The sequence below is a fragment of the Eptesicus fuscus genome, chromosome 13, assembly GCF_027574615.1.
Source record: "Eptesicus fuscus isolate TK198812 chromosome 13, DD_ASM_mEF_20220401, whole genome shotgun sequence".
Classification (NCBI taxonomy): Eukaryota; Metazoa; Chordata; class Mammalia; order Chiroptera; family Vespertilionidae; genus Eptesicus; species Eptesicus fuscus.
In genome coordinates this window covers 6,552,191-6,577,445 of record NC_072485.1, presented here as the reverse complement: position 1 = coordinate 6,577,445, position 25,255 = coordinate 6,552,191, and the positions used below count along the sequence as shown (strand labels likewise).

Below are 25,255 nucleotides of genomic sequence, written 5' to 3'. Positions count from 1 at the left end.
CTGAGGAGAAAGAACATGGCGGGTGCGGCTGGGCCCGGGACGGGCTCGGGGGCAGCGGGCGGAGATGGAGACGATTCGCTATACCCGATCGCGGTTTTAATCGATGAGCTCCGTAATGAGGACGTGCAGGTATTGGAGTTGGGCCCGGGAGAGGAGGCGGGCTCGGTCGGGCGCGCGGGTAGGGAAGGGGGAAGGCCGGCGGTGAGGGGGGGCGGCCCAGGACTCAAAGAGCTGGACTCAAGCAGAAACTTGAGGGGGAGGAAGGGGAAGACCCGTGAGGACCTCCACCCGACCCCCCGGGGGCCTCCCCGGAACCCCTCCTCCGGACCCCTAAGGCGTAGGCCCGGCGTCCCGCCGGGCGGTTGTGGAAGAACCGGCTTCCCGCCTGGGCGCCCCTTCCGGGCGGTGCGGAGGGAGCGCCGCGCGCCGCGCTGGGCCGGGGTCTGGAGGAGGAGCGAGCGGGAGGAGGGTGGCGCCGGGCGGCGGGGCACCGGGGCGGCTGCGGGATGCCGGAGGGCCCTTTGAAGTGCAGGTAGTCGGTGCCTTCGTCTGAGCTGGGAAACTGGCCCGGCTTGTTGGGTAGGACGCGGGCGGCATGGCCACGACCCGGCGCAGCCGGTGTGGCAGCCCGGGTGGAATGCTCCTTGGAGAGGCCGGGGTTGCGGTCGACCGCGTCGCCTGCTTCCCCACTGTCCGAGCTCTCTCTCTATTTTAAAAAAAATATTTTTATTGATTTCAGAGAGGAAGGGAGAGGGAGAGAGAGACAAACATCAATGAGAGAATCGCCCATCGGCTGCCTCCTGCCCACTGGGAACAGCCCGCAACCCGGGCATGTGCCCTTGACCAGAATCGAACCCGAGACCCTTCACTCCGCAGGCCTACGCTCTATCCTTCGTCTCACGCCCTGGGTATTCCGTTCTCTTTCATTCATTCCTCCTAAGAAATCTTCCTTTGGCCAATGAAGCCATGTTACACTGCTCCTGAGTTTCCTGAGAATAAATCTCAATGGAAGGCTTTCCTCCTCCTTACCGGTATGCCGTTATCTCACCAGTTTGCAACTTTAGCCTTTTGTTTCCTTAGTTTGTTTTCTTTTCACTTTGTTTTTAAAGCTCCGCCTCAACAGCATTAAGAAGTTATCGACAATTGCCCTCGCTCTTGGAGTAGAAAGGACGCGAACTGAGCTGCTGCCTTTCCTCACAGGTCTGTGAATTTTTGCTTAAAGAAAGGCATAAGCATTACCATTTTCCAGTTGCTTTCAAAACCGGGTGTTTTAGAATTTGTTAGTCATGGTATTGAGCACTAAATTGAGCCTGACACTTTTGTGCAGAAGAAACAGGATGGAGCATGTTGTGACGTGGCCGCACATATTCAGGCATTAACTGTTTACCTAATAGGAGAGTAATTGATACGGGATTATGAGTTTCTAATTAATTCTGTAAAACAGATCCGGGAAGACTCTCGATGGAGAAGGAAGAAACCGTTAGGCCAGTGACAGGACCATCTAGTTACATATTGAGTCTATTCTGAGTTTGGTTTGCGTGTCCAGCTCTGGGCTGGCTGTCCTTGTTGATGACTACCGGGTTGTTGTCATTTCCAGACACAATTTATGATGAAGATGAGGTGCTGTTAGCTCTTGCTGAGCAGCTGGGAAATTTCACCGGCCTGGTGGGAGGACCTGACTTTGCCCACTGCTTGCTGGTGAGTATATTCTGCCTACCCTCCTTTTAGAACTTTGCAGTATAAATGGTTCATTGTTTGGTGATAGGCACACTGCAGCGTTTTTTATGCAGATCTTATGGTTAGTCCCAGTGTTAGCTGTGGAGAGAACAAATATTGTAGGCACTTTGGATTCAATGGACCCAACCCATTCTTAATTTTTCTGACTATGCATATAAGAACTTCTTCCTCTTTTCTTGTCTGCCTCTGTAGACTTATTTGTTAGTTTAGAATTTGGGAGAAGGATTGTTTGTTTCTACTTATGTTCCTCACCCCCCCAACCCCATCCCTGAAGTTGGAAATCTTAATTCTCACCTAGCAATGTCATGACTTTGGAAACATTTATATACATATATTAGCTTTCTGTCTTTGATTATAAGCATAACTTTTACTTCTGACTTTCTTTGTGAATTTGAAGAGTTCAGTTCAATTTAGTTGGCAGTTATTAAGAGCCTACTATATCAGGCACTGAAGTTACAGTGTTGATGTTAAAGAAGACCCATGTGAATGGAATGAGATCTCTGTCCTTATGTATCAATAAATAATTACTGTACAGTGTTAGATGGAAAAATAGAAGCCCATAGAAGGTACCCAAGTAATAGAGAATAGAAAGGTATTATTAATACAGAGTGATAAGGGAAAACCTCTTGGTAGGTGATGTCTGAACTTGGTTTTGAAGGATGTTAGGAATTCCGCAGTTGGACAAGATAGGGATGTATGCTTAAAAGCTGAAATGCTGTCTGTATGATGCTGACTCTTGTGATTTCTGTCTCTACCTCCAACCTTTCCATGGAATTCCATGTATATGTATATACATAGAAATATATGTATATGTATATATATAGAAATACGTATATATAAATATATGTGTGTGTGTGTATATGTGTGTGTGTATATGTGTATGTGTGTGTGTGTGTGTGTGTGTGTGTATGTGTGTGTGTGTATATATATATATTTCTGTCTCCATATCTCTCCATATCTACCTGTGATTTTTCTACTTGGATATCAAACAGGCATTTCAAATTTAACATGCCTAAGACAGAACTCTGTTTTCTCTCCAAAATATCTTTCATGTAGTTGTCCCATCTCAGTAAATGGCATCACCACCTACCCAGTTGCACAAGCCAAACCTAGGAGACATTCTTGACTCTTTTTTCCCTCATTTTCCAAATCTGATTCATTAGTAACTCTCTATATATTCCAAATCATTTCACTTTTTTCCATCCCCACTACTACCTAGCTCATCTTTCCTCTAGTCCAGTGATGGGCAACCTTTTGAGCTTGGTGTGTCATACTTCGCCAAAAAACTGAGCATAACTCGGGTAGTGTGTCACTTTGAGGAAAAAACATTATTTCGCAAATGTTTCATCCTCAGGAGCAGCAAATGTTTCATCCTCAGCATGCGGCAGCCGCTTGCGTGTCAAAAGAAATGGCTACGCTTGTCAGTGCTGACACGCGTGTCATAGGTTCGCCATCACTGCTCTAGTCTTTTCAGATCACATGATTTTTCCTCTAGATTACTTCCTAACTAGTTGCCATCTACTTTTGCCTCCCACCCACCCTTACATGTCACTCTTCATCCCACAGATGGATCACTCTCTGCTATGGCTCTTAGAATATCCATAGTCCTGTCATAGCTTTACCTCAGCTTACAAACCCTTGCCTTAAGACTGTTGCCCTAAGTATTTCCTCTAATATAATGTTCTTTTGAGCTTCCTGTGACTGGCTCCCTGTCATTTAGATATCAACTTCAGTGTGTTACTAAAAGAGGCCTTTCCTGACCACGTAACCTGAATTGCCTCCAAGTCATCTCTTATCATCGTATTCTAGTTTTTTTCAGAGTATTCATTATTTTCTTGATTAGTTGTTGTCTTCCTCCATTAGAATATAAACTCCAATCGAGCAAGGAACCTGTCTTCCTGTTTCTTCTCAATCCTCAATGCTATAATCCTATATAATAAAAGGCTAATATGCAAATTGACCGAACGGTGGAACAAGTGGTTGCTATAATGCGCACTGACCACCAGGGGGTAGACACTCAATGCAGGAGCTGCCCCCTGGTGGTCAGTGCGCTCCCACAGTGGGGAGCAACGCTTAGCCAGAAGTTGGGCTCACGGCTGGGGTGATGGGAGCCTCTCCTGCCTCAGCACTAAGGTTGTCTGACTGCCAGCTTCTAGCAGGCCGTCAGTCGGACATCCCCTGAGGGCTTCCAGACTGCTAGAGGGCACAGGCTGGGCTGAGGGGCCTCCCCTCTCCCCTCCTCCCCTCCAGTGCACAAGTTTCGTGCACCAGACCTCTAGTATAATAATAATCCTTTATTGAAAGATCTTGGCATTTAAATCAAGAGACAACTCATATGCAGTTCTCAGGAATGTGGCCTTATCCTGTAGTAGTGATAGAGGTTATACAATGATATTGCACGAGAGAAGGTCAGAAGGCATGGCCAGATCATGAAAGACCTTCACAAGTAAGAAAGCAGTTATCTTTTCAAAGGGTTTCCAAAGTCCTCTTATGAAAGCTGAGTACTTTCTTTCTTCCTTTTTTTCTTAAGGAAACTTTTGTTTTTGTTTTAAATACATTTTTATTGATTTTAGAGAGGAAGAGAGAGATAGAAATATCAGTGATGAGAGGGAGTCATTGATTGGCTGCCCCCTGCACGTTGGATCGAGCCTGCAACCCAGGCATGTGCCCCTGACCGGAATAGAACCTGGGACCCTTCAGTTCACAGGCGGATGCTCTATCCACTGAGCCAAACTGGTTAGGGCGAAACTTTTGTTTTTAATATATATTTTTATTGACTTCTCAGAAGAAGGGAGAAGGGGAGAGATAGGAACATCAATGATGAGAGAGAATCATTGATTGGCTGCCTCCTTCACCGCCCCCACTGTAGATCGAGCCCACACCTGGGCATGTGTCCTGACCGAGAATCAAACTGTGACCTCTTGGTACGTAGGTTGATGCTCAATCACTGAGCCACACTGGCCAGGCAAAAGCTGAGTATTTTCTACCTTTGTGTTTCAAACAATTTTTGAAATGGATTTTTAAGTAGACATGTTCTTTCCTTTGACTTACTATAATTGTTTCACTCTTTAAAAAGTTTTGATTGATTTTAAAGAGGGGGAAGGGAGAGGGATGTAGAGATAGAAACATCAATCTGCTGCTTCCTGCACGCCCCCTACTGGGTATTGAGCCTGCAACCCTGGCATGTGCCCTGACCAGGAATCGAACCGGTGACCTCTTAGTTCATGGGTTGACCCTCAACCACTGAGCCACCCAAGCTGGGCGTAATTGTTTTACTCTTTTGGTCAGTTCTAAGTATGGTTTTTATAGAAATGACCAAATTCAGGTCATGGCATATGCTGAATGTAACTGACCAAATACAAACCCAAAAAGGATAAGTTTAAGGAACCGCCGCTTTCACTTCTCAATGGATGGTGTCACTTACGGATCTCACACCAGAGCAGCCCCTTTGATCTTTTCCGTTTCTAAGCTGCAAGCAAGGATTACTGCCATCTCTGTACTCTACTTAATCATTAGAAACTACTGTACATGTCTGGCTCATGGAAAGATTCTGTATGTATTCTGAAAAAAAGTGATTTTGTACTCAGCCTTCTATAGGTTGGATAAGTTGTGTGGAGGTAGTGGACATGGGTTGCTTACATCTCCAGGAATGGTAGAATAATACTCAAAGGCAGTGGACTCATGGCCTGATGAGATGTCATCATGTTATTATGGTGCCCAGTGTTGGTTATGTTTTTGCACTCCTTTTGAATAAATATGCATGATCCTGTCTGAATTTGGCTACGTATCTTTTAAACCTAGTGATTCAGCTCACAATAATATTAATATTGTGTCAAGTCTCTTCCACTGTGTCATTTGTAGACACCATCTGGGAATTGCCATCTGGGACATGAGATCTTGGCTGTCCTACGGAAGTCGTGTCTTCAGGTTGGACACACCATATGTTATCACTGTGTGAACTGAAAGTAGCCATTTGGTGTGATGTAGCTAACATTCTGGTTACATGTACCACCTCCCTTCAGTCACTTTAAAAGGTGATAATCTGCATCTAACCTGATTCAGTAAGTTTTTTTTCTCTGGTTTTCCTCTTTGGTCTATTCAGCCTCCTTTGGAAAGTCTGGCAACGGTGGAAGAGACTGTGGTACGAGACAAGGCTGTGGAGTCCCTGAGGCAGATCTCCCAGGAGCATACTCCTGTTGCTTTGGAAGCTCATTTTGTACCTCTGGTGAAACGCCTAGCGAGTGGGGATTGGTTCACGTCTCGTACATCTGCCTGTGGTTTGTTCAGCGTTTGCTATCCCAGGGCTTCAAATGCTGTCAAAGCAGAAATTAGACAGTAAGATACGGCATTTTTTAAGTTATTTGGGGTTATTGGGGCAATTTACACAGTACCCTCTTACCACTGAGTGGCTGATATCAGGATAATAAGATTGATGACATCACTTTTTATTGTCCAGTTGAATATACCAGTGTTTTATCTTTGTTTCTTCCATGAGTAGAAGCCTAATTACAGTGTTTGTAAAAGAAAACCTCTAAAAATGCCTTGCTGTGTTTGTGTTGTTGGTGGGGAGGGAGTATTTAATCAATGGTATTTGACAGGAAGTACCTTCATTATTTTATCTGCTCCAGGCACTTCCGTTCCTTGTGCTCAGATGATACACCAATGGTACGACGTGCTGCTGCTTCCAAATTGGGCGAATTTGCAAAAGTTTTAGAATTAGATAGTGTGAAAAGTGAAATTGTTCCATTGTTTACCAATCTAGCTTCAGATGAACAGGTAAGTTAACTCAGTATTTACGGTACACATATATGCTCCTCTCTAATATTTTAAGAATTTCTTGGGGAGTTTGGTTCTCATATTAGGATTCTTTTTGCAAAATTAATACTTAATTCTGGCCTTGATAGTTTAATATGACTCATTTCATTGTCTTTATGTTTCTTTCTTAATCAGACCATGGTTTTCTCTTACATTGGCAGTTGTTATAAAAGGGGGAAGTCAGAGGAAATGGGGTCCATAATTAGGAAGATCAAAGCTGCATTAAGGGGTAACATACCTCTGTGCATTGAAGGCTGGATTGTCATATGGGAGGGTAACGTTTCCTGGAATTTTTGACTTTCAGATGCACAAGCACAGTAGGTGTTAGGAAAGCGATTTGGCCCTTTGCATCCTCTGTGTGAGTGTATAGGATGATCTCATGTAATAGCAATTTTAAACCCAAGGATCTAGATTTCTTTAGTGTAGCAATAGCAACAGTAATAAAAACAGCAAGCACCTAAATGCAGTACTTCATCTTCCTTGGCCTCTTTAAAGTGGTTTATATAAATTAATGCATTTTTTCACAACCCCATGGGGTAGATCACCCATTTTACATTTTAGGAAACAGAGGCACAGAAAATCGAAGTAACTTGCTCAAGGTTGCCTCGTTAGTAGTGGTGGAGCTGGGATTGGAATCTAAGCAGTTCATGGCCTTCACAGTGAGGCTGTACTGCCTCTCTGTGTGGTGCTTCAGAGGATCAGACACCAGAGTTTGTGGACTAGAGCGAGTCCTTTGGGGTTTTTAATTTGCCTAGCATCTGCCCTAGAATCACTTAATGTGAACAGGACCAAGAGCATCAGGCACATGCTGATGAGTCTTATTTTTAGATTCTAAATTTAAAGATGATAAACTTTACTTCCAAACAATTTTTAAAAATTATTAAAATAACATTTAAAAAATCAGTACAAAGTATACAGCTTAAGTGAGTTATTATAGGGTAATGTCATCTTGTAGCTGTCATCTATGAAACAACAGAATTTTGACAGCCACTACCCCAGAAGCCCTCTGTGGCCTCCCAAATACAACACCTCCTTCACTCCCCACTTGTCACTGCCCACCCCCTTAAGACTAACACTTTGTCTTGACTTTTATGGTAGTTAACTACTTCCTTCTCTTTGCACTTTTATGACTCAAACATTATAATTTAAAACATTGCCCAACAGATCTGTAATGTAAACTCCCTATTTTAAGCTTTTTAGTAGCCACATTTTAAAACGTAAAAAACAGGTGAAAATAATGGTAAATGATGTATTTAACCCAATATACCCCAAATAATTATTATTATCACTAGCCACTTTTCAGGTGTAGATAGTGGTTACCACATTGAACAGAACAGATTTAGAATCCTCATTTGGGATGTTGGTGATTACATTTCCTATAGTATAATTTAACATTTTCTTTGTCCTCTATATTTCCTGCAAAATGGTAGTTGAATCTTGCAGGAAGGGGGGGGGGGGCAGTGGCGGTTTGCAAACTTTTTCTGTAAAGGACAAGGTAGTAAATACAGGAGTGGGTGAAAGTAGATATACAGTGGCAGTGGGACATTCTTTTGAGTTATTGAAGCTGTTGTAATATGTGTTTTTCTATATTTGCCCATACCCACCCCTGTAATTTAGGCTTTGTGGGCCAGACAATCTGTTGTAACTACTCAGCTCTGAAGGAAAATAGGTGATAAACAGATAAATAAGCAAAATATCAGGGATAAATGCTATGATGAAGATATAGAGTAGGGTGATACAATTGGAAGTGATTATAGGACATTTCTCTAGCCTGGCTAGTCAGAGGAGGACTGTGAAGAGGTGACATAAACTAAGACAAGAAAGAAAAATGCCAGCCATGACCTTTCCTGGAGTGTCAGCTCCAGGAAGGGAGGACACATGTGGATAGTGGTCCTGCGGTTGGAACCTAGTGGGCGAAAGGGACTCTGGTAAAAGATGAGGCTGGAGAAGATAAGCAGGGGTCTGGTCACAGAGGGCCTTTAGGCCAGGATATGGAGTTTGGGTTTTCTTTACTAGGTGCAATGACAATACACCTAGATTTTAAGCAGGGGTGTGACCTGATGTAATTGAGGCTTCTGGGTGGAAACTAAATTGTAAGGTTTAGTTTACAGTTGTGGGGGGGGGTGGGGGTGGGGAAGCAGGGTGAGAATAGAAACAGGAAGACCAGTTAGGAGGCTTGTCTATACTCCAGTCAAGACAGTGGTGAACTAGGGAGGTATAGTGAAGATGGAGAGAATCTGGAGGTAGGTTTGGAGGTAGAGTGAGTAGAACTGTAATTGGGTTGAGTGAGGGGAAGAGGCATCAGGAAGATCTAGATTTTTGGATTGAGCAACTGGGTGGGTGGTGGTGTCATTGTTGAGGTGGAGAAAATTCTGGGAGGAGCAGGTTTGGTGAGAAAATCAGTTCTGGAAGAGAAGTAATTGATTAATTTAACAAGTATTTATTGGTATATTTTTCTATAGATGATAGCAGTCCCTTGATTTAGCATCATTTTGGGAATCCAAAAATATCTCTAGCTGCTACCAAGACCTAGTTCTGCCTTTTTTAGCTTGTTCATTTGGGTAGAGGCGTGTCTTGGGCACATAGTAAGATTTTGTTGATCTGCAATTTAAAAAATTTGTAATATTTTGGGAAGTTGGAGTCACTCTTATCTTTCATGTATATGTGTGTACATATATACACATATATGTATGACATATATGTATTATATAAAATATGTAGTTATATAAAGGGTTTGTCCTGTTTCTCCTGGGCACTTATGTTTACATATTTTCAGTTTCTACTTATATACTTATGATTCCCCAATCTGTGGTGTCAGTTCCTAATTTCTTATTGCTTTGTCCAGTTGTATATTTCCACTTGCTCAAAGGACATATAGGTATCACATTCACACTTGGCACTTTACATTTGGAAAGCTCAGTTCATTAATTCCTTATTGTTCTAATTTTTTCATTTTGTGTTTTCCCAGACTTGGCTACCTCAAAGTTACCTTGTCCTAGTTTAAATCCAACTTTTTAAATTACTTTTTTGTTTTTCTATGTATTTCTTTCCAAGTCATCATCTTATACCTAAATTCCTATTACTGCCACTTCAAACTGAGTACAGGCTGCCCTATCTGAAAGGAGAGCGTTCCTGTGAAACCTTTTGTAAGCCAAAGTGGCGTAAAGCAAAGAAGCAGTTACCTTAGGGATACATCTTGCTAATAGGTACACAAATTAAATAAAAATAAAGCCCAGGTGCACACAGACACAGTTCAAAGTGGTGGCATCTGGATGCTGAGATGCTGGGTGTAGCTCCTGGGAAGGAGCTCTGCGGGGCCACTGCTTGAGGTGCACTGCGTCTGTAATGGCTCCTGCAAAACAAATGCTGACTGCTGGCTTCGCTTTTCACCTTTTTTTGTAAAAGCAAAGATCCTTTTCAGATTTCCTTCAGGTAGGGAAACCGGTATTAATCTGGGTTTTTCATAGAAGCAAAGTTGCAGAATGAACTTTTGAAAAGCGGGGGTACCTGTATTTTGAAAACAGCTCCCCAGTGATTCCCTTACTTATTATTCTCTTTCTCTGCCCTGATCTGTTATAAACTTGTATAAGCATAGTTTTCATTTTTTCTCTCAACTTCTTATTAGGAGTGAGACTTTGAAGATATCATTAAGATGTTCTCTTTTTTTTCCATTTTAATTTTTACTTCATTTTTAAAAAAACCCTCTGCACTGGCCAATGTAATTATTTTGCTGTTCATTCACAGAATAAGTTTCTACCTTTGTGGCTTTGACATACTATTCCAGGCAGAGAACAGCTATTTCAGACACAGAGACATGAAGCTGCATGTAGTGTAGTTCAGCAGTCGCCAACCTTTCGGACCTCATGGACCACCACTGGTCTGCACCACCGGTTGGCAACAGCTGGTGTAGTTGGTTTGCTTCTGTGTTTTTTTTTTGAAATGACACTCAGAGCACAACCCCACACCATATACCTTGGCTGTCAGTAAATATTGTCTAACAGAAATAAATTTTACTCCTTTAGGATTCAGTGCGCCTCCTAGCTGTGGAAGCTTGTGTCAGTATTGCCCAGTTACTGTCTCAGGATGACCTTGAGGTTTTGGTGATGCCTACACTTCGACAAGCTGCAGAAGATAAATCTTGGCGAGTTCGCTATATGGTAGCTGACAAATTTTCAGAGGTAAAATTATTGCACTGGTATTTTCTGTAAGTACTAAAGAAAAAAAAAAACCACATACACACCAAGAAACCCACAAGTTTGCTGTGGTACCAAAAGTCTCTGAATTCTTATGAATCAGAAGTGTTTGTGGCAAAAGTGAATACCTAAAGTTGCGCTGTTTTGTGTTGTTCATATTAATTATTTTGTTAGTTTGCAATTAATCCTGTACATATTATTTTATAGCTCCAGAAAGCTGTGGGTCCCAAAATCACCCAAAATGACCTCATTCCCGCCTTTCAGAACCTACTTAAAGACTGTGAAGCTGAAGTCCGAGCAGCTGCTGCCCACAAAGTGAAAGGTTAAGGAGTTCAGTTTATGTTGCAGGATGGCTTGTTTATTTTGGTGTATTTTTTTATGTCAGTGAATTTTGTATGATTTTTTGTTCTTATATATGTTTTCAAATAAATAGAGATGATTTTATTGTATAGAAATATTACATTATCATATAAGTTAAAACCAAATAGCCATTTTACCTTGTTTCTATTTTTTTAAAATTCTTTTCACGTTGGATTAGTGCAATACACAGTGCCATCTAGATTGACAAAAATGTGTATTTAGAACAAGAGCCACTTCTTAGGGATTGTTTGCTTAAACATATGATTTGATTTAACTTGAAACTTGATAAAACTGGCTAAATTTCTTCATTTGGCTCCTTGTAAATGGTTCTATGTAAGCATTTTTTTCTATTTATCCCTTTTAGAACTTTGTGAGAACTTGCCCATTGAAGGTAGAGAGACCATAATTATGAATCAAGTTCTGCCCTATATAAAGGTAAACCTAACTTTAGCTTACTTTTAGCTTTACTCTGCCTTATGTGAAGGCAAACCTTACTTCTTTTTTGTTTGTTTGCCTTAAAGCCCTTTTGAGTTTAAAGGCGGACAAGGGGTGAATGGGATAGGTATGTTAATATGTAACATTATTTATCACTTATTAGTAGTGCGTTATAATTGAAAATTGCTCGTTGGCACAGAGGTTTGTATTATCTGACAGTTGATCTGAGGAAACATTATCAGCGAATCTATTGAAATAGTGCTGTCTTTTTAAATTCCTTGGGAAATAGTATGGAAGTTTCTGTAGTCTTGCAAAAAAGAAAGGCTTTTAATTTTTTTATTTTTATTTTAGGAATTAGTATCTGATACAAATCAACATGTCAAATCGGCTCTAGCTTCTGTAATTATGGGATTGTCTACCATTTTGGGCAAAGAGAATACCATTGAACATCTTCTACCTCTTTTTTTAGCTCAGTTAAAGGATGAGGTGAGTCTGGCTATAAATTCTATTGCTTGGTAGACAGTGATTTGATTTGGTTTTGGTTTGAGGTTTCACTAAAATAGAACCCAAAACAGGGATAATGTGATTTTAAAAAGTAACTTATTTTAAACTAGTGACAGTCCTTGTGTTTGAGTATGGGTTGCAAGTCCCCAGAAAATGGGCACTAGGAGCCATTGATATAGACTTAAAAATATCTCCTCATTCTCTGTCTGATTCCTGCTGAGAGGCTCTGGTTTCTTCTCTTCAAACTTAATAAATCTTTGTTTTAAAAGTATCTTTTATTTAAATATAATATCAACATTATACTGGTAGCTAACATTTATTGAGTAAAACTATATGCCAGTCATGATCATAAATGCTTTGGCACTTATTATTATATGTAATCCTCACAGCAGTCTTAGAGGTAGGTCGTCTTATCCCCATTTTACAGATGAGGCTGAGACACAGAGAGATAAAATAGCTCACCCAAGGTCTTGGCAGATCTGGGATTTGAATGCATGTAATTTGATTTCAGAGCCTATGCTATAAACTTTTTTTCCCTTCTTATTGATTTCAGAGAGGAAGGGAAAGGGGGTGAGAGAGATAGAAGCATCAGTGATGAACAAGAATCATTGATTGGCTGCCTCCTGCACACCCCCTACTGGGGATTGAGCTCGCAACCTGGGCATGTGCCCTTGACTGGAATTGAACCTGGGACCCTTTAGTCTGTAGGCTGACGCTCTATCCACTGAGCCAATCCAGCTAAGGCCATCCTATAGACTTTATTGAGAGTTATGGTTAAGAACAGTTACAGTTATATGCTATGAGTTATTTGTGTACTCAGTATTTAAGTATTTCTTCTAAGACTACTTACTTTACCTGAGTCATTATTTTAAACTTTAGTTAGCAGTTTTTACCTCATCATGACAATAGGAAAATATTGGGCAGAGAACTTGATTTTTATATGTGCTCTTTTGGGGCTTATGTACTTGCAGTGTCCTGAAGTTCGTTTGAATATCATCTCCAATTTGGATTGTGTAAATGAAGTGATTGGAATCCGTCAGCTCTCTCAGTCTCTCCTTCCTGCCATAGTGGAACTGGCTGAAGATGCCAAGTGGAGGGTGCGGCTGGCCATCATTGAGTATATGCCACTGCTGGCGGGCCAGCTGGTGAGTGTGTGTGCTCCGTGAAGTGAAGGATAGCTTCAAATAGTTGAACAGATGTACTGTGCCAAGCAGGAGGCCCCAATAATTTGTATGATTATGTTCATTTAGAAACATCTAAGTATGGTAGGTCCTAGTTGCTTGTAGATGGCTTTTATTTTCATTAGTGCATTAACTTCTAACAAAAAGGAATTACAGAGATATATTTTACCTCACCACCATCTAAAAGCAAAGCCATAAAAAAATACAATGTTTCTTGGAATGTAACAGATTTTGTGTTATTTAATGTCTCTGTGATTTAAGGGATATTTAACTGAGAGGAAAAGGGAGTATTGTTTCAAGATAAGTTAGCTTTGATTTTCACTCAGAGCAGCTTCCCTGCTTACCTATATACTGAGCAAAATGTCCCTGGCTACTGCTTTATTTATTTATTTTTTCTGGCTACTTTTTTTGCATTCTGGTTAAAAGGGAGTTGAGGAATCAGCTGGGTTTTAATGGCCACATCCTTTCCTTTCTGTTTTCATAGATGCCCTAGATAGTTCTAAGTGTGATATACCATTACCCTGTTGGTAGCACTTATTACAGTGTATTGTGACTGTCTGTTAAAAACTAGTTGGGAAAAAAAAAACTCAGGGCCTATCATGTGCCCTAATTTTAGAGGAGTTACATTAAATATGTTTCTCATCCAAATGAAAGCAAAATTTTTAAATAATAAAAAATACTGCTATTTAATATCCCTGAAAAAAAACAAAACAAAACAAAACTAGTTGGGGAGATAGATAGGTAATCTTTTTAAGGGTAAGGACTGTGTTTAATGTTTGATTGCCAGTGCCTGCTAGAGTGCCTGGCATTAATCATGCACTCAGCATTTGTTGAGTGTTGGATAAATGAATACCTGAATATTTTTTTGAGAAAGCTCAAAATATGTCAGTTTACAGCTAACATTGCTGCAGTTTGTTTCCCCACTCTCACCCCCGCTTCCATTCCTTTCAGATCATAGCGTATGGGATCTATTTTTTTACTTTCTTGGACCACTGAATTTATATTGCTAGTTTTGGTATATTTAAATGCATCTTGTGATTATCTGTGGCATCACATGTTTTATAAAATTGGAAGTGTCCCACTCTTCAAAATGGATCTAAAAAATAGCACTATATAGCTAAAAGGATCAAGCAAGTCATCTTGTCACTTTTTCCCCCGTCACTCCCAAGCACTGAGGGCCATCCTTTGTTCTTCACTGGTGACTGTCATGGGTCACCTCTCCAGAATGGAAAGCAGCAGTGGCTAACTGGTTGGCTAAAGGCTTAACAACTGCCCAGAAGAGAGGGAGAATTTTAGTACTATTTTTTTAAAATCTCTATTCCTCTTAGATCTGGGAGGTCAGCAAAGGTTAGCAGCTCTACAGAGGAGTATGGAAGCAAGTAGATGGTGACTTTGGCTGACTCATACCTTTTGGGCAGGGCTGACACACATTGGTCATGAACATTTTGTTAATGCAACTTCAATTTCTTGTTTGTATATATTTTATCTTTATTTTTTATCTATATCAAGTAGTCAATTTATAACATTCTTTCAAGACATTACATATGGCCTGGCTTATGGACCATGCTGAATAAATGTAAAGTTAAACCACAAAAATTAAGAAATAAAAGTTAAGATTCAAGAGCTTTGGCCAAGTAGCTTAGTTGGTTGGAGCATTGTCCTGGTATGTCAAGATTGTGGGTTCGATCCCCAGTCAGGGCACACGCAAGGGTCAACCAATGAATATATAGATTGTGGAACAGCAGATTGATGTTTCTTTCTCTCACCCCCTCCCTCCCTCCCTCTCTCCCTCCCCCCCTCATCTTTCTCTCGCCTTTCCTCCCTCCCTCTCTCCTCCCCTTCCACGTTCTAAAATCAATTGAAAAATTTTAAAGAAAAATCCATAATCTGAAATGAAAAAGAAATCTTTGAGAGTTGACGTGGTGATTTAAGTATATGCTAAAACCTATTCATGATCTATTATTATAAAGCATTTTATGTTATTAAATCACTATTTTCAGAGCACTGAAACTTTATGGTACATCTCTTTATTTAAAATATATAATCACTGTTCAGGAGCTTCTTAGATCCAAAGAAACATGTAGATCCCAAAAGGGAGACTCTAGGAAAGCACTGTGTCACAACATTCTCCTGCATGGTACAGAGTTCCCACAGTGACAGGTCTGTGTAAATCAGCTCTAGGAGCTTGTCCCCACCTGTGCTGGAGTGGCCAAATGTTGACGGGAAGAGCTGAACTGGGAGAGCCAGGATGGTTCCACCTGTGACTCTCTGCTGGGTCACCTGCAGTGTTATGCCTGCTTTATTCTCCCTCTGCTTCCTCCCATCATCTTAGAAATATTCTATTTAAGTGGAAATATCTCTATTTCTTGATAGCAGTTTCTTCATCCTTTTTTTTTTTTTTTAAATATATTTTATTGATTTTCCACAGAGAGGAAGGAAGAGGGATAGAGAGCTAGAAACATCGATGAGAGAGAAACATCGACCAGCTACCTCCTGCACACCCCCCACCGGGGATGTGCCCGCAACCAATGTACATGCCCTTGACCCAAATCGAACCTGGGACCTTTCAGTCCACAGACCGACACTCTATCCACTGAGCCAAACCGGTTTCGGCAGTTTCTTCATCCTTAATGATTTATTATAATCTTAACCAAAAAGGGAAAATTTTTGAGAATTATTAATATTACTAGAGGCCCGGTGCATGAGAATTCATGCACTGGAGGGGGGGTCCCTCAGCTCAGCCTGCCCCTCTCACAGTCCGGGAGCCCTCAGGGGCAGGAGGTGACCTGGCGATCAGGGGAAGGCGATGTCCCATCACACCTCTCCTGGTTACCTGAGCCTCAGGTGGCCCTGGGCTGCTGGGCAGCAGCCATTCGAGGCTTGCCTGTGCCTCGGGCTGGCCCTGGAGGGCTGAGGGGACTGGGGGACTCGAGGCAGGCATGTGGAGCAGCCCACTTGGCCTTGCCGCACGCCTGCTGCCCCGGTGGGGCTGAGGGGACTGGGCACCGCCATCTTTGAGGGCGTGACAGGCAATTAACATTCCCTCCTTATTGGCTGTGGGCACTGCCATCTTTTGCGACTGTGTGAGGGTCAATTAGCATATTCCCTCTTTATTAGATAGGATTGACAGAAGTACAGATTGATAGTTACAAAATAGTCAGGAGGATATAAAGTACAGCAAAGGAAATATAGTCAGTAATATTGTAATGACAATGTGTGGTGCTAGTGGGTACTGGAAATATCGGGAACACTTTGTAAAGCATATGATTGTCTAACCACTATGCTGTACACCTAAAATTAATACAAGTTTATATCAAATGAACGTAAACTGTAATTGAAAATTTTTAAATTAAAATATAAAGAAAAAATATATTATTGACAGATATTTTATTGGGTAATTCCTTTTTACAAATAGATAATGCTTGGCAGACTGTCCATTCTGCATTCTTTCTACTCATTTGTAGTATTGTATCTGGCTCCTGACCATCCCATTCTCTCCCACTTAGCCTGGGCCATCTCACTTATGCTTTCTTTGTTTATTATTTCTATCCAATAAAATAGATTTACAGTTTGTAAATCAAATTCCATGGTAATTGTTTTCTGGCTGGCTCATGAATTCAGCTTATTTGGAAACAAGTGGTTTTTAGCTTTTAGTTCATTTTGTTGTTATAAATAGATTATCTTGATTTCTAAACTTTGTTAGATGTGTTTTAATGGAATCTTCTGTACCCATAGGGTGTGGAATTCTTTGATGAAAAGCTGAATTCTTTATGTATGGCCTGGCTTGTGGACCATGGTAAGTAAATAAGTTAAAAACAGGTTGTTATGTGTTCATGTCTTTGCATATATCCCGTGTTGTTTATATATTTCTTTTTTAGAAAGGACTACTAATCTGATTGCCTTCCTAGTGTAGCCATGAAGAAATACTGTGATTAAAGTCCATTTAGCTTCCTCTGAAACACAAGTTTGATGTGTCTGTTTTCTACTAATTTTTTCTGTTTTAAACTATTTTTTCCATGAACAATCTCTTTGCTCTGTTTCTTACTCATTCAGTTACATTATTTTCATACTCTTACACACATATATACTCACTTTTTTTTTTTTTTTAATCCTTACTTGAGGATAATTTCCCACTGATATATATATATATTTTTTTTTTAATGGCGCCAGCACCCAGGGTCAGGGAGTCAGAGATTTTAAATTATTTTATTATTTATCTGTTTGTTTTTCACCATCATTTTTTAATCCTCATCCATGGATATTTTTCCATTGATTTTTAGAGAGAGTGGAAGAGAGAGGGAAAGACAGAAATATCGATGTGAGAGAAACATCAATAGGGTTGCCTCCTGCACTCCACCCTGGAGCCTGCAACTGAGGTATGTACCCTTGACTGGAATTGAATTGGGACCATTCAGTCCGCAGTCCAACGCTCTATCCACTGAGCAAAACCGCTAGGGGTACATACACTCACTTCTTTCTTAACTTGAGGTCTTCTGGGTTGGAAGAGATTGGAATCAGATGAAAGTCCTCTGGGGAAGAAGTGGCTGCATGGCTTGTTTGAGTGACACAGAGAAGGAGCTATACAGTGCACAGTAAAGGAGTCCAGGAGAGTGAGATGGCAGCTGTGCCCGAAGACAGAGGGCCCAGATTTCTGGTGTTGGTGAAAGACAACTTTACTGCCTGCATGCTGAGCTGTTGCTGCCACCATGCCAGGAGAGGGTGAGCTGTGAGCTCAGGGTGGGGTCAGATGGGACAGCATTTAGCACATAGGTTTTTCGACACTTCTCTTGGCATTTAGAACAGTTCACAGAATCCTTTTCTTGGAAGCTATATCACAAATGAAAACTGGTACAGCTGCTTATCAAAATATACGGGACTGTTGAGGTTACATATTAAACCATTTTTTATGTCAATTCGTTAGCAGTTGACTTTTTGACAGTCTCAGGCCCACGTGTCTACTCTTGTCTGCCAGGAAGTGGTGGGTGGGAAGGGTGCCCTCTGCACCAGTAAGGTCCAGTGCCAGGCCCCAGGTCCAGACCTGGCATCTTCAGTATAGTCTGAGACGTGTTCAGACAGGGGCCACCGGGGAGGTCATGACGTAATCCTATGAGCTTCACTTCCATGTTTTGGTGCACATAGTAGGCATTGTGTTCCACAGCATCTTATGTATACTTTACGACCTGAGCGTATCTTGGTTCTGCGGCTGCTTGTGCCTGGATCTTTGGGAGGATAGGAATATTTGTGTCTGCTTGTACATGTAGGTGGTGTTGTGAAGGGCATGTTTGGATCATATGGGACGTCATATGGCTAAGAGTGTGAAGAGGAGGGCTATGAGAAATGTGCAAGTCTCATAAAGGTGTATATATGTAGGTAATTTCAGTGTTTTCAAACTAGATTTTGAGGACTGTTTCATTTTTCTTATCTTTTTAAACTTACCTTTCTGAGGCCTAATTTTTTTTTCTTTTTAAATGAATCTTAATATGGTGAGTCATAGGAAAGAAATTCCTCTTTTTAGAATAAAAGTGCTTATGTTATTTCTGATACATATTTAACATTAGTGAGACTGACATGTCCCAGAAGATTCTGTACTTAATTACTCCTTCCTTTTTAAAAAAATAAATATTTTTATTGATTTCAGAGAGGAAGTGGGGGGGGAGAGAGAGAGAGAGAGAGATCAATGATGAGAAACATCGATCAATTGCCTCATGTATGTGCCCCAAACAGGGATCGAACCCACAACTTGGGTATGTGCCCTGATCGGGAATCAAACCCGCCCACCTTTTGGTGCATGGGACGACACTCCAACCAACTGAGTCACCTGGCCTGGGCTTGTAGGGAATTATTAAGTGTTAAAGCAGGTACATTTATTCACAGAAGACATTTAAGATTTCTCAACATAAACATTTTTAAGGGAAAACGGGCATGAAGGTCTGAAGTTTTTATTTGCTGTTGTGTAGATGACCACAGTGGCCTCTAAACTACCTCCTCGCTGTCTTTCTCCCTTTAGCTTTCTTGCCCCTATTGGAGTAAACTTGCTAAAGTACCACACTAGTCACAAGGTGACAACTTTGCTTTGAAAAACCATCTTTTTTCTTTTTTTATAACCTCTAAATGTACCTTTCAAGATATTCTGTGATTTGGGTATCGTATAACTGTCCAGCCTCATGTTTGCCCAGATTTCAATTATCTCCTTTGTGTCCTGGGTAAATTTTTTTTACCATTTCCAGGAATTACCATCTCTTCTCTTTACTTACACAAATCCTCTCTAATCTTTGAGGCCCAGTACAAAGCCTTTTTAGACCTTCCTGTTCTCTCTTCTCAACTGCTACAGCTCTCACGATTTTTACTACACAATTTCACACTTTATTATAATCAGTCTTATGCCATGTGACTACTTGGAGTATGGTAGCTTTCATTTTTCTAAGTGTATGATCTTGAGGAGAGGTATATGTATTTTTCCTGTAACACATAGTATATATAGGCACTGACATTTGTTAATGAATTAGTGATGCCTATTATGAGCTCCTTACCTCCTTTTTCCTTGGACATATTACACATTTTGAAACTGTGATAAAACCAAATCAGTGTATTTGTGAGTTGTAGCTGAGCACATGCCACTGCAGCATGGCTGACTTTGGAGTGTGTGTGCAGAATCTTGCATTTGGCCCACCTTTGCTGATGGTGTAAGTAAACTAGGTTGTGCTGCACTGTGAACAGCAATTGTTTTTCCCTCTCCTGCAGTGTATGCCATTCGCGAAGCTGCCACCAACAACCTCATGAAACTAGTTCAGAAGTTTGGTACAGAGTGGGCCCAGAATACCATCGTTCCCAAAGTGTTAGTCATGGCAAACGATCCTAATTATTTGCATAGAATGACCACCTTATTCTGCATTAATGTAAGTATTACACTGCTCTTATTGCTAAGCTCAGGTGTTAAAGCAGTTATCAAGATTGTGTTCCTGAATTCTGAATATATTGTCTTCTATTTGGAATATATTTCTTACTGATTTCTTTGGATAGTTAAGAGATGAGAGAAAAAAATGTCAGCTTTCGATTCATGTTAAAATCTGTAGTAGTGAAGTCAGTTGTGAATTCTGCTCTAATTCTGGGTTTTTGAATTCTACTTTATATCCCTCATTTAGTGCTCACTAGAAACATTTTCCTGTTGGTCAGTTACTTTTTTATCAAGTATTATTTTTTCTCCTTAGGTTTGGGGATGTTTTACAAATAAAAGTGTTTTCTAGGTACTGTCTGAAGCCTGTGGTCAGGAAATCACTACTAAGCAGATGCTGCCCATTGTATTGAAAATGGCAGGAGACCAGGTGGCGAACGTCCGTTTCAATGTGGCCAAATCTCTACAGAAAATTGGACCAATTCTAGATACTGAGTAAGATTTTAATGTTATTCTTATTTTAAAAGTAGATTAAAAGTTTTACAAGATAGTGGGGAGTAATGGCTAAAAATAAATTCGGTGATTTTCACTTTACCTAAGGTGAGGGTTTGTTTAAAGAAAATAATAAAATAACAATTTTTGCAGGCGTCCACTCTTTTATATTTAACTCATATATGTGGAGATCATTGTCTGAAGCTATTTCTGCTGAGAACTTTGGATACTATTTAGTACTTGTCAAACTTATAGGTGTTTTAAAATATTTTTGTATTTTAAAAACTTTAAAAATTGCCTTCGAGCCCTAGCTGCTTTGGCTGAGTGGATAGAGCATCAACCTATAAACTGAAGGGTCCCTGGTTTGATTCCGGTCAAGGGCATGTACCTCGGTTGCAGGGTCCTCCCTGGCCCAGGCCTTGGTTGGGGCACATGCAGGAAGCAACCAATTAATGCGTTTCTCTCACATCGATGTTTCTCTTTGTCTTTCCCTCTCTCTTCCACTCTCTAAAAATCAATGGAAAAATATCCTTGGGTGAGGATGTTAAAAAAAAAAAAATTTTGCCTTCGAGAATATATAGCATAAAACATTTTTTCTGACCCAGAAGACTGCCTTTCACAGATAATACTGTTGGATTTCAGTGCTTTGCAGGAGGAAGTTAAACCGGTACTGCAGAAGTTAGGCCAAGATGAAGACATGGATGTCAAATACTTCGCACAGGAAGCTATAAGTGGTATGTCCTTCTGTTGTCTGCCTTGCAGCTCTTGCTTTGGTTGACAGGGTGTAAGTGACGTTAAGTGGGCAAGGCGATAAGCATGTGGGAGACGGGAGGGTGTTGAGTGCCTGGAATGCTTATTCCCTTCGGGGCTCACCATTGAGCAGGTCGTTTCTCAGTCCCATCTAGGGATGGTAGGAATGTCGTTTTCACTAGTAAGAATAGTTTGTTTGGATTTTAATCAATTTTTAAAGTTTAACTTTGATTAGCCTGACAGAGTAGAAAGACTGACCACAATGAGAAGTTCATAGTCTCCTGCTTTTGTATCACTGTTGTCGTGCTCAATAGTCACATAGGTAGTTCATGAACTTTCTGTGCCACTAACTTGATTCTATTTGGAATTTTCTAGTGCTTGCGTTGGCATGATGAGGAACAGGAGGGAAAAGACTTTACTGAATTCTTAACACAGATTTCTAGTCAATGTGTTCTTAAACTGGTGGAGAAAAAATGGAAAACCTTCAAGACCTCATCCAAGCAAATGGCAACGGCTTCCAAGAAATCAAATTTCAGTGACTTGATTCTTTCTAAAGATGAACAGGGATTGTTTTTACTTGTCTTCCTCGTTGGGATAATTATACACCATTCTTTTTGTTTGTGACCAGTTCCTGACACTCGGTACAGTCGTTTCTTGATTGTCTCCAGGGATTTATTGGGCACCATCTGGGCTCCTGCACCCTCGCCGTTCCATCAGGCCTGGCCGCTTACCATCCTGACCAGGGCTGGATGGGTTGGAACCCAGACATGCAGTGGAGTGATTCTCTTGGTGTCTACTTATATCTGTGTGTCTGTCCATCATTCCAAAGTTAAGTGTACATGGTTTAGAACAACATGTTATAAACCCTCTATTTGGGAGACACATCGAGATTTAACTGTAGTGAAAGCCACATTTTCCTGGATAATGATGGTCTGCGTCAGTGTCTTACACGAAAGGGGAATGTGGAAGCTCAGAGTTCATGTGTTGTTTGTTCTGGTTTTTCTTTGCCTTATTTTGACTGTAATCATGTCACTCAGAAACCTGATGTGCAGATAGATGTATTGCTGCTAATGTGTGATGTTAAAACTTAACTGAATTTCCACAGCTTATACCACTGTGTTCAAAATACTTCTCTCCTTGCTGAGAAACTTAAAATTTAGTGCCTCCAAATAAGCAGTAGTTCTACCGTGTCATTGTAAGATTGCAGTTTTGTAATTCTAGTGAGAAAAGGAATGACTGGTATAATACTGTGAGGATTTCCTGCACTTAACCTCATTCTGCTTCCAGCTGTGTTAACATCTGGTCCTTGCTATGGCTTTCCAAATTAAATTTCATTACTACTTTTTTGGTATGGATGATGCTGGAATCATCATTTGAAAACTTTTTCTGCCTTTAAAGTAAAATCTCATTAATTTTTCCTGGAACTTAAGATTAACTAGTTAAGCTGAAGGAAGGGTTTCCTGGAGCAAATTAATAGTTTGTAAGGAAGCCTATTGGATCTGAACTAAAACTATTTTGAAGCTCTCTTTAAAAAGTACCCTTTTGCCAGTTAGTACACTGATTACTAATCACTTTTCAATTACATTAAAATACTTTTCATGAGGATTTTTATGAACCCCAATTTTTAAAAAATATATATTTAATTTAGTCTTTATCCCTGAAATATATACGTTTGTATTTCATGGAGAATTTAAACATATTTCCATACAGATTTATTTACATTGTCACCTATTCAAACTCACCTTGTCCCTAATGAATGTTAATGAGGTTTTATTGTAGTTTATTTTTCTCAGTGCATCTTGCTAGGTAGTTTGCTTGTTCCATTTTGGTTTTGGAATTATTTCTTTTATTCACAACCTCTTTTAAACCCAGTGCATCCCATTCTGTTTTTTGAAAACCAAGTTTGAGCGAATTACTTTCAAGTTTGTCTTACCGTAGAAAAACAGAACATTTTGAATCAGAAATTGCCTGCATTTAAAATTGTCAAATTACCTTATAGTAACTTTCTATTTTATTACTTTTTGGGCTAAGAATTAAATACTTTTCCTAAACAAAAATCTTTTGTACAGTCTCATTTTATATCTTAAACTATTATGCTGTAAACATTTTAATTTTAGTTTCATGGTTCTTCTTTTTATTATTATTACCTGTAGGTTATGTTTATTCTTCATTGAATTTCATTTTTCAGAGGTTGTCTTCATTCTTGAAACAGATTTGTACAACCGTTGCTTTATTCTTTGGTTGGAAATGCTGGTTGGTTGGAAATGTCCTTGGTTTTGGGATAGACGTTTAAATGCCCTGTGTGCCCCCTGGGAGTCTGTGCATTGACCTTCGACCCTAGGACTGCAGCAAACGGGAGCCCTTTGCTTTCTCAGACATGGGGCAGGGAGCTCGCAGGGCCCTGCCTTTTTAGGTGACTTCTTAGGGGCTTCGCTGTGTCTTTCTGAGTTAAACGGTAGGGAATCGCTTTTGTTGCTGCTCAGAGAGTCGTCGTTTTTTTGCTAACTTGGTCATTTTCTCCACAGGTTATCTTGCTTTCACGATGATGTAAGCTCCAGGAGCTCAGTAAGGGCAGGGATTTGTGTCTACTGTATCACCAGCACCCAGATCAGTATCTGGTGTACATAGTAGGTACTCAATAAAAATGTGTTCAATGAATTTTTAAAATCTGTCCTCTGATGTGTTTGTGGAACAAGTCATCAAAGGTACCAGACTGCATCTCATTCTCCCATTGACAAATGGAAGGACCTTACGGCTCTTAAGAAATTAGCTTTATGTGACGCTTCTCCAGTCCCCTATCTTAGCAACAGTTCCATTTGGATTGGTGCAGTCGCCTCCAACATAGATTGCTGTAATTTTTTCATCCCAGGCAGTTCCTATCAGTTGTTTGGTCCATTAGGAAAGGGAAAGAGACACACATACAAACCTATGCCAATAAAAATGTCCTCAACAATGGAATTCACAACAGTGTTTCTCTTCCATTTGTGTGGGGTTCACTCCTCACAGATTTGAGAGACCAGACCTTATTCCTCTGTGCTATCGAGTGGGCAAAACCTGAAGATGCGTGGTGTTTCATGAGAATAAGCTGGTTCATGTGTGGTTTCTGACAAGGCCTTGTTGACATAGCCCTCAGCTCATGGAACTACCACAGCTTGACCACTGTGATGCATGGCCTTGGGGTCTTTGCTGGACAACTTGTCCTGATTCAAAGTAGGCAGCACGCTAATCTGAGCTGTCTTAAGCATCCAGATAGTGCACAGACCTCCAGGGGAAGAATGTCCCTGGGCCCCGCCGTTAGCTATGGCAATGCTCTCCTGGCATTTGTAGCCGCTATGTGGTGCTTTTCTGTGGAAGTCACAGAGGGCAGGGCCGGGTGGCCACAGCAAGTTTGTCCTACCCTTTGCCTTTGACTTCAGTTCCTCTGACCTTTTTTCATTTTGAAGCTCCTGGCTTACAGCCTCCTGTTGGCTGCTTGGGTGTGACACAAGCGAGAGGAACTATCTTGTTAGCAGGTCTAGTGACTGGTCTGCTCTTAAGTAATCGCTCCCTTGGATTCTCCTGTCCTGTTTCCAGCCAGTTCCTTGCGCCTCTCCTGTTCACTCACGTGTCTCCAATCCCTTTTTTGTACCCAAAATAGCCCCTCTGTCCTCCCCTTGAGCCTGCTGTGTCCAGGAAATGACAATGTGCAGTTGAGAGGGAAATGTGGAGGGTGGGGTAGTCCCCATTGGGTAGGAAAGCCAAGCCGCTTCTTTCTGCAGAGCCTTCCGACCGGTGCTGTCAGTCCTGGATGGAGCCAGCACTTGCCTGGTTGGGGCTCTGGAGGCCGGCATACGGAGTGGGCGGCATCCCCTGCTACCAAGAGGCCGGTGGGCGGCTCTTTGTGCCGCTCTGGAAGA

At 40.9% G+C, this 25,255-nt stretch overlaps 1 protein-coding gene across 3 annotated transcripts; it reads left to right on the top strand.

Moving 5' to 3' along the window:
• PPP2R1B (protein phosphatase 2 scaffold subunit Abeta) lies at positions 1 to 24,017 on the top strand. Of its 3 annotated transcripts, XM_008150155.3 has the most exons (15): positions 1 to 129; positions 1,110 to 1,200; positions 1,598 to 1,698; positions 5,840 to 6,072; positions 6,366 to 6,513; positions 10,575 to 10,730; positions 10,953 to 11,067; positions 11,470 to 11,540; positions 11,892 to 12,026; positions 13,016 to 13,189; positions 16,961 to 17,021; positions 19,967 to 20,121; positions 20,470 to 20,612; positions 21,252 to 21,343; positions 21,735 to 24,017. In XM_008150155.3, exons 1-15 carry the CDS (start codon positions 16 to 18, stop codon positions 21,749 to 21,751), a joined length of 1,806 nt encoding a protein of 601 aa, XP_008148377.1. In that variant the 5' UTR covers positions 1 to 15; the 3' UTR covers positions 21,752 to 24,017. The 3 variants fall into 3 exon arrangements, with proteins under 3 accessions (XP_008148377.1, XP_054580768.1, XP_028014330.1); XM_054724793.1 differs by lacking the exons at positions 5,840 to 6,072; positions 6,366 to 6,513; XM_028158529.2 differs by lacking the exons at positions 1 to 129; positions 1,110 to 1,200; positions 5,840 to 6,072 and having other exon boundaries at positions 1,639 to 1,698.
• Positions 24,018 to 25,255: the final 1,238 nt, after the last annotated feature.

Coding starts and splice junctions, on each gene's coding strand:
- PPP2R1B (XM_008150155.3), top strand. CDS start 16: ATGGCGGGTGCGGCTGGGCCCGGGACGGGCTCGGGGGCAGCGGGCGGA. Junction 6,514..10,574: donor ATCTAGCTTCAGATGAACAG/GTAAGTTAACTC, acceptor TTACTCCTTTAG/GATTCAGTGCGCCTCCTAGC. Junction 20,613..21,251: donor GGACCAATTCTAGATACTGA/GTAAGATTTTAA, acceptor GTTGGATTTCAG/TGCTTTGCAGGAGGAAGTTA.